This window comes from Notothenia coriiceps, unplaced genomic scaffold (assembly GCF_000735185.1).
Source record: "Notothenia coriiceps isolate Sejong01 unplaced genomic scaffold, NC01 NC01_scaffold00032680, whole genome shotgun sequence".
In the NCBI taxonomy this organism is placed as follows: Eukaryota; Metazoa; Chordata; class Actinopteri; order Perciformes; family Nototheniidae; genus Notothenia; species Notothenia coriiceps.
In genome coordinates this window covers 12,689-22,792 of record NW_011365381.1, presented here as the reverse complement: position 1 = coordinate 22,792, position 10,104 = coordinate 12,689, and the positions used below count along the sequence as shown (strand labels likewise).

Genomic DNA, 10,104 nt, shown 5'->3' with positions numbered 1-10,104 from the left:
GTTGTAATGATGATTCGGAAACAGGTAATGATGGGTAATCAGTGAAGCGAAACATCTACCAGGGGTCAAACAAAGTCAAAGATGGAGCGATAAACACAGAGGGTGAGGGGGGGGGAGAGAGAGGCAGCAGGAAGGACGGAGAGGAAAATGTGTATGCAGCACAAACGGTTCTGAGGCGTACAAGAAGAAGTTACCTGAGGACGAGATGAGCTTCCAGCTGATGGAGGGCTCTGGTTTCCCGCTGGCTTGGCACATCAGGGTGACGTTGGAGCCTTCATTTACCACAATATCTTTTGACAGGTTGATGATTTTTGGTGGTACTGTGAAAACAGATAACATATGTTAACATTTAATAAATGGTCATGGGCAATAACATTTATTTTATTTTGTTGTTTAATCCTAATGTAAGGAAGTTGCTGAGGTAACATTTGAAAGTCTGCAGGCTGACTGAAATGCTGCTTTCAAGTTATGAAGGTAAGTGGAAATGGGTCTAAAAACTTTCCTAAAGAGCTTTACTTTTTTTATATTGTGTCATGTAACACAGAAAAAGTTTGAAAGCATTGTATACAGTTAAGGTGGAGACTGACAAAGGCCAATTAGTATCAACACATTGTAAACACTTAACCCGGTTGAATTATTTTTGTATTGTAGTGCAGGCACGGCACATCTCCTATAATGAACATTATACATCTTAATTTCACACACTGCAACTAGTATTTGGGGATGTGAATGACTTTTTAAAGATTACTTTTAGATTTTAATAATGTATTTATAACTTGTATCATGTATCACCATTTTCATAACAGAGTATGGAGAGTGTATTTCAGGTTGAGTGGGAACAGGATGAATGTGAGAGCTCATGTTCTATTGATCTGTGTGTTCCTCCTCCCTTTGGACAGATTTCAAGCACCTTTAAATCTAACAGGCAAATGACTTCTGTGTATCTCATATGCAACACATTTGATAGTGTGAAGTTGAAGAGGAGCTCCAGAGTCCTGGCTGCTGAGCAGGAAGTGGCCAGACAGCTGGTGTCCACTGTTTTCCAGAAAACCTCCATAGCAATGTCCTGGTGAAGTTAAAGAGCCCATTTTCCTCTCTCCTGTAGTGTGTTCTATAGTTTAATCTATTGGCTAGCACTCCAACACATTGTAAGTGATAAGGGGCGGGACATCTCTATGTGGTTAACCAATCACAACTAGTGTGCCAACAAGCCACAAGTGGGACAGAGAGTATGCTTGTGTGGGATAATGTGGGACATTTAAATGCAATGTTAATATTTCAATATAATGTCCATGTCACCCTAAAAGGTGGCTTATAAATAACAATGCTTTGATATAGTTAGCACACACAGCACAGGTAAAGGAAATTGACTGAAATCATTGATTTATTTTCAACAACTGTGAACAATATAACAAAAAACTAATTGACAACTAACCTAGAGTTTTTTCAGTTGCTAACACACTAAAATGACACATAAAGCATCATTATTTAAACAGACACTCAGAGCAAAACCTCAGCTCAAAGTAAGTATTATTCATTTCAGTTGCTAACACACTAAAATGACACATAAAGCATCATTATTTAAACAGACACTCAGAGCAAAACCTCAGCTCAAAGTAAGTATTATTCATCAAGTAAGTATTCCCCTTACTGTCGATTGATTTTACAGTGATATATGCACTACTCCTCGACTAAAAAACACCAGATTATCCTTGTTAATTACACAACATTGATTGGTTTAAATTGTGTGCAATGCTTTTGTATCTTTCCCCTTCGATTCGGAGAAACTAATATTTTTTCGGAGTAAAGGATGGCAGAAGACACCACACTACCCAGAATCCCCAGCTATCGTTTAGGACTACACCATGTGCTCTGTTTGACAAGCCCCGTGATTAGTTCTCAAGCTCTGTGATTGGTTGCCCTGTGATTGGTTGACCTCCAACTGCATTCCATTCATTCCAATGGCTGGCGTCTATGTCACGTGATCTTCAAATGTCTCCCTGCAGAAATAAAATACATGGCCGAACTTCGTTTTATTCTCGGTGGAAAATGCCTATTTTATAGTTAGTTTGGCCATTAAAATGCGTTTTGATGTCATTTGATGCGAGAAATATGAGTTGTTATTTCAGATTATGTGTGCAGTGGGTGTACATGATCTTTAGTTTGCTAGTTATTACGAAGATTACTTCAGGAAATTGTGTCTATACAACGTTTTCATTGTTACCAAGGTGGTTGCTAGGGACGCTGCTATCGATATTATTTCTGTTATGTTGTGTAACTGTTTAATGGTGTTATCTTTATTGCTACCCCCTTCCCGGTCAATTTATAGTGTTGGTCCACAGCGCAAACGTATTAGTTTAACAAAATCCACATCTAAAATTGTGGTATAGATACGTTATTTTCCCCTGCGTAATTCTCCATTAACTCAACAATAATACATAATTATCCTTTTGTTTATTTATTTGTTTGATTAATAAACACAAGTTGGAGTCCGTCAGGACCGAGGGTCGGAGCAGCTCATTTGCTTTAGAGAATATTACACCCGGAAGTAAGTATTCTCTCCGCTTCGCTTGACAAACCCCGTGATAGTCCTCAAGCTCTGTGATTGAAGAGTGTGCTCCGAGGGTTACGCCGAGCGTCAAACAGCACTTGAAATGGGATGGAACCACGGCAGACTGTCCAAATCTGTATTTGAACGGGTCCACCCCGTGAGCATTCAGGTCCAGGAGGGCAGGCAACACCAGGGATAAGGACATTGTGTCACTCTGGAGCGCTCAGCAAAGGGGAGGAACAGATCTCTGAGAGCAGTGAGCTTCTGCCACTCANAGAATCAGCTAGCTAGGTCCTAGACCGTCCTACGCACACGGACGCGTGAGGGGGTGGGCGGAGATAGGTCCTAGACTGATGTCAACTGTCATCATAGACCAGGGGGTCTATGATGACAGTTGACATCAGTCTAGGACCTATCTCCGCCCACCCCCTCACGCGTCCGTGTGCGTAGGACGGTCTAGGACCTAGCTAGCTGATTCTCCGCTCAAGAAAAGGCTGAGGTGAGGTAAGGTGTTGTGATGATCCTGTTTGCCGTTAAGTTTTTCATTTGTCCTGCTTTAAGTGTAATTTTATGGATAACATTACTATTTCTTGCTCGTATGGTAATGCATAATTATAATATTTTGAAGTGTTTTTGTTAATACTTGGATAAGTTATGTTGCAGTTCTGTTCTTTTTTTATTATTATCTAGTGCTAGGCAGTTAGCGCTGTGTTGTTAGCTGTCAAAGATAAGATGATGCTTAATAAATATATATAAAAGTATTGTAAATGCATATACAATCGTAGTCACTTCATATCGTATGTTAAATCATTGTTTTAATTTATGGCCTTGGTGCCCTGGCTTTTGGCCTTTGTGCCCTTAAAAAATTGACAACTCAAAAAGGCCAAGTGGCCTTGCCCCTAAAATGACGAAATTCCAGGCCTGGATGCAACTATTCTTTTTTAATGCTTTTTTTGTAAAACTGTTTGTTAGAGGATCTCTGGTGAGAACATGAATCTCATCTGTTTTTAGTTTTTGTGTTTTCTATAAAAAATGTTCACCGTTGTTTTTCTTGCCAAAGATGTGCCATCTCTGTGGAGATGATTTTATTTAAAAGTAATAGTTCTGTTGGCTCATTATCAGAACATTTTATTTTATATTCTTGGACAATCTATAACAATTGGAGAGCATAACAAAGGCTGTGGTCCACATGCAGGTGACTCTCTGATTGTTACCATCAGTCTCCACCTGCAGCAGCTCTCCATGGATTTGTTAATATTGTTCCCGAACAGAGTGCTCTGTATTATAGATCGATCTTTTGCTTGGAGGGGCAATTTGCTCTGTACCCCTTTAAAATTGATGATGATATTTTAGTACTGGAGTAGATTTTTTTCAAAACACTTTGTTTGACGTCATCTATAAACTTATCGTCTTCCTAAAGCTGGCTATAATGTATGTGAAAACGTTCTGGAAATTTGTATTTTGTGAACATCATGAACCTTGAAATCAAACTTTTGTTCTAGAGATACAGTATATTTCACAGACTTTGGTTAAGGACTGCACAGTTCTACACATCCCTCTCATGTACAGTGGATGTGAAGATGGAGCCTGAGAAGCAGCGAGCCCTGAGGAAGAGTAAAGGTCTCTCGCTGTCAAATCAATATGCCGCTGCTCCAGTTTGCAAGGCAGACAGTCCAAACTCAATATATCAGAACATGCTTTAAGAATTTATTTTCAATCAATTGTGTCTCCATCAGTAATCCCGAGGAGGTCCTAACAAGAAAAACTGCTTTGGAAACAGGTGAAATTATTTCACGTCATCCAGAGATTCTGTGTATTTGAAGGAAAACAGCATTGTTCTGAACTTAATGAATCATGCTTTGCCGTGAAAATGTGTTCACAGTTTCTGAACATGTTTCCATTGGCGACAGTTCTCTGAGCCTAATTTTAGCCGTGTGCAGGGTGACATCACAGCTGAGTGCAGAACAGAGCCAGCTGTGTGGACCACAAAGCTTTATTGAGTGATTGAGATATCACACTCATATCAAAAATAAAATGTTCAAGCTATATTGCTAATATGTTCTTGTTTAAAATGTCCCAGAGGGAAAATGCAGATAACAAAATTGACAAATTAGGCAAATGACAAGTGTTTGTTAAAAGCCCATGACTTATATCTCCAAGCTCAGCTTTGCCTTTCCCCAAACTCACATTCACCTCACTCAGCTAACATGCCAGTTACCTGCAGATTGCATTTTTTTTAAGGATTTATCGTTATATGCATATTTAGTATAGTTGTTTCCATGGAAATGTCAAGTCCCAGGCCACTTGTAGTAAACTATCAAAGTAAACTAATACATAATTAATTGAGATAAAAAGAATGTAAAATGAAATAATGTACAGTGGAATACTCTAATGCATTTTGTAATAACATATGGCCGCATTGTTACACCAACAATCCAAAACGTTGACTTTAATAAATGTATTATGTCTACAGATTTCACATTTAAAAAAGTGTGTGTTTTTAACAAGGTACTACATTGCTGTCCTGCCACACCATCAGAACATTAATAAAAAAACAAAACTGACAGTTTTGGACCGTTAAAAATATAAAAGTTGAACAGATATTTAACCAAATTAGGGGCTTTAAACAGAGTATGAACACATACAGTATCATCCCTTTCAAATTTTAGGCCATTTTGCAACACATATAGAGCAACATGTATGCATCTGTCATGCTTTTGTCCACCAGGCCAACATACAGTATGTCTGATACTTTATCAGACTCCGCAGGGAAATATCTGATCTTTAGCCGCGAGATGCTCCACTGTGTTCACCAGCTAGTCTCGAACGCTCTATATTTATATCAACCCACTCTCTCCAGTCTGCGTACAAATGACACGACTTTACACATTGGAAATGCGTGCAATAGATACGCAGAAGTCCGATTTTGTGTGCATATGATACGCTAACCATTCCCATTGAGTTCTGAGGCTGAGTTTTGCGTGCATATGATACACCACGTTTTGTCCGTTCGGGTCTTGGTAGACCGGAAGCTGTGTGGTTCATAAAAACATGTTCTTAATATCAAGCCACGATTATTGTTTTTATTTTAAATCGTATAATGTCGGACTTTTTTTGCCGTCTGTGAGGAAAAGAAATGGGGCTCAGAACCTCAGAATACTGAAATCTGTATTTTTTAAATATTTGTTTCCTTCTAATTTGTTATTCTTTTCTAAATAACACACTGGTGTGCCTTGAACAATAACAAACAATTATCCTTGTTTTTATTTATTCGTTTGATTCTATAATCTTGGGCTTTTTAGCCGTTCCTCAGGAACTGAATTTCAAAATAATGTCACCGGAAACAGACGTAGGCCTATAAGGGACATTTCGAGCATCATTGCGATACACACCACACACCCACTACACTGATTACCCAAGATCCTCAGCTTGAAGCTCGGTGATTTGGATGTTTTAGCCGCAATGCACGTTGGGATATGATGTTAATGTGATATGAAATCCGAAAAACATTTCAGAGTTTAGGATGGCCGAAGACACTACACTACCCATAATCCTCAGCTATCATTAGGGACTACAGTCCCGTTGCTTGAAAAACCCCTTGATTAATCTTCAAGCTCTAGGATTGGATGTTGGAGTGCGCCAAGGTTACGCCGAGCGCCAAACAGCACTATGAAATGGAACAAAACCAGGGCAGACTATCCAAAACTGGACCCGAACGGATTTTGCACATCCCTTTCAAGATTTTAAGATTTTCAAAGGTTTATTGATATATCATATACACAACTACGGTGTAGTTATGCAATGAATGAAAAACATTTGTTTTGCACATCCTCCTATTAATATCTACATCCGGCACTAAACTGTTTTATTGTAGAGATCACTTACAGTATCTTCTTGATTTTTTATATTCTATATTTCTATCATTGACCTTCTACTTTCCCCCTATGAAAGCATGTACTCTTCATCAAATAACATTATTCAACAAAAATAACATTATTCAACAAAAATTATTCAATAACGTGCTTTAACCACTAGGTGGTGCACACAAGGTATACACAGCATACTAATAATAACTTTGTATTGTTAGTGTAGGACACTTATGTATGTATAACATCTGAAGATATTTAGTTTTATTCATGTTTTTACATAATTTGACAGGATATTGCTATACTATTTCTCATGTTTTACTTCTACACATTCATATCTGATTTGTAAAACATCACAGACAGAAAGGTATATCCGTCATTTAATGGTAAGCTATTGAAATTGTGATTCCATAGATGTGTCTCCCATCACCCAAATCCCCTGACTATTCTCTCAACTCAGTATTTACATTCTTATATTCAAAGAAAATCAGTCATATCTTTAAAAACGTGCATTGCGGCTAAAACATCCAATCAGCGAGCTGAGGATCTTTCCTACGTCTGTTTCCGGTATTGTTCCTGTAATAGAGTGGCGAAGTCCCTCCCCTTCCGGGGGAGCTCCATGGGACCTTATTTCGGAAAAATTATGTATTGAAGTCAATGGAGAGAGAAAGATAATCTTTCGATACCGTTTGAATTGTGCAAAAAATTACACATATGATGTTTGTCAATTTAAAAGATAATTTTGCGAGTCAAAAAAATTAAAATGTGTCGTAAAACTGTGAAGTAACACATTTTTTTGTGTGAAACGCTTAATGAACTACATCACTGGTCTCGCAGAGACACCAAGATGGCCGTCACTACTGTCTTGTCAAAAACGTTATTGGCTACCCTCACTATCAACACGTACAGAAGAATGTCATGCAAAGCTGCCTGCCTGCCTTCCTTTGATTCTCTCTGAACTGCCTGATCTTTTTAATGTTTAATGTCAACCATTTGTGCAGATAGCGTGAAGTAGAAAAGATCGCCGATGCTAATGTAGCATTAGCGTTAGCATTTCTCCCCCGGGCTTAAATGGTGTATTATAGAATGATCACACCGGTGTGACAGTACTCTTCAAAGGGTTCACGAAATATGACTACTACTCTTACTGTTTAACATTTTGGGTTACTTGATGTTACTTCATGTTAAGGCTAAAAAAAAGGACAAGGCTAAGATTGTAATGCTAACTAACGTGCTTGCTACTAGCTAGGTAGCTAACTTGATCCAGCCACTCCTGGTCCTTTCATTAGACGGGAAGCGAAAGAACGAGCAAGACCCATTGCTGGTATGATAACAACCTGGTACTGAGCACACAGGCATCTTGTTAAAGTTATCTTATCTTAGCTATCTCTTATATTTAGCGGAGGAAAGCAATTGTGACATCAGTTATGACATCACTTACGCGACTCGGGGATTTGTAGTCTTTCTATTTGCGTATTTTTCATAGTCTTATATTTCAACAGTTTTACGACCAAACTGTGACTTTTTTGACATGGAAATTATTTATTAAGATTGGACAAACATCATATGTGTTCATTTGTGACACATTCAACACAGGGATCGAAAGATAAGTTTTTCTCTTCTCCATTGACTTCAATACATAATTTTTTTCCGAAATAATCCCATGGACGGAAGTTGATGGGGCGTGACTTCGCCCACTCTATGAGAGTTCACATTTTTATGCTACACATTTGGAAGGGGTTTTGAATGACTAACACCTCTTCAGAAACATAATTTGCTTCAAGATATAAACTCATAGCAAATTAAAGTATAACAAATATAAGTAATAAAAAGTAACACAGGCATGTAATTTACGTTAACAATAAATAGAATGGTTTTGAATAATAGATGAGTAAAATCTACGGTCAACTTTTACAGCCCTGCACACTTTGGGGAAACACAACGCTGTCATTTGAATGGCGATCAAGCCTGAAGGCCACAGAGATCTTCTGTTACTGTCTGTTCTTCTTAGAGGAAGTACAGAAACACGTACCAGTGTTTCCCCTTAGGATGGAGTCATAGCAGCGGTGCTAGGCACGTGGGCCAAGCACAGTGTGAGCGCGGAGCGCGTGGAAATTTTTTAGTGCGTACGAAGTGCCGCCCCGCCAATTTGTTTCTATGAAGTCTTGCAGCACAAGAAAGGCTCTTTGAGGCCTATTACCAGGGCCGGTTCAGCCAATTTTGCTGCCCTTAAGTGAGATTTTAGGCGAAAATTTTATATATAAAAGATTAAAATGGAAAAATCTCTACAAAAGACAAATACACTTACAAAAACAGAAGTTATTTGACATACGTAATTTACGTCAAAATGTCTTCAAATGTATTCAGTATTGTATGAACATCGTTTTAATCGGAAGGGTGACATCACATTCCTCTAGGGGTCCGGGGGTATGCCCCCCCGGTTAAATTTTTGTTGAAAATTTTAAAGTTAAAAATGGCTTCAATCTGTGCACTTTGAGCACACAATTACCAAGAAGTCCTGATCTAGGGGGTACAACTCTTAAAACACCCATATGAAAAAGAGTCGGGTCTTACATTTTAATAATCAGAATATTATGTGAACAAAACCAATAACCTACCATTGCCAATAACAAATACATGTAACTTATTTTTATTTTTGTTGTTCAATTTTATATCTTATTTTACCAAGTTAACATTTATTATATTTATGTATATTTTTGTTCTCTCCAACTTTAAACGATTTTTGGTTTACTGTTCCTATAGATACATTTGGAATGATTTCAAACCTGTTTTTAATTATCCTAATAATTATTAAATGGAGTGCCTTGGAAATATGTGTTTACATAAGTCGGGCAAAAAAAGTATTTAGTTTCAGCCACCAAATTGTGCAGTTCTGCCCAACTTTAAAAAGATGGAAGAGGCCTGACAATTTTCATCCTCGTATATACCTCAACCATGAGGACAAAATTGAAAGAAAAAAAATCCTTGAAAATTACAATTGTCTGATTTTTTAAAGAATTTATTTGCAAATGAATTTTGGTGGAAAATTAAGTATTTTGTTAATAACAAAAGTTAATCTCAATACTTGTTGATTACCCTTTGTTGGCACAGTAACAGAGGTAAAACGTTTTCTTAAAGTCTTTCACAAGGTTTTCACACACTGTTGCTGGTATTTTTGGCCCATTCCTCGCTTGCAGACTCCTCTACGGAGCAGTGAATGTTTTTGGTCTGGGCTGTCGCTGGGCAAACACGGACTTTCAACTCCCTCAAGATTTTCTATTGGGTGAGATCTGGGAGGCCTCATGTATAACGCCGTTTTCGTTAGGGATTGACGTGTTGGGAAAGGTTTGCTTTACGTAGTTAGAATCCGAAAAAAATTAGGTCATAAATGTTTCGCCACTTTTCGATTCACCAAACATGCGTACTGGCGAGGAACAGTGCGTATGGGGCTCTTCCTACGCCCGGTTCCCTTTTATAAATCACAAACCGACCGAAAATGCGGTGCAGCTTTTGCGGACTTCACGTAACGGCCATATTTGGCCTATAAATAGTCCAAAGAAACGGGCCCTTTCATTCATTCATTTTGAATGATCTGCATGGAGAAAAGATCGCAGGAAAAGGACGACAGAACAGGCTAATAAAAAAAACATCCTTCAGCAACCGTGTCAAGATTTTTGGTTATTATTG

General features: G+C 38.2%; 1 protein-coding gene across 1 annotated transcript in view; it reads left to right on the top strand.

Annotated features, from left to right (window-relative positions):
* The first annotated feature begins 9,834 nt into the window (after nt 1–9,834).
* LOC104961057 (semaphorin-6D-like) overlaps nt 9,835–10,104 on the top strand; it is a 2,123-nt gene continuing 1,853 nt past the window's right edge. Inside the window, exon 1 of the mRNA XM_010789262.1 lies at nt 9,835–9,858. Coding sequence (XP_010787564.1) covers nt 9,835–9,858 — 24 coding nt within the window. The remainder of the gene's footprint in view (nt 9,859–10,104) is intronic.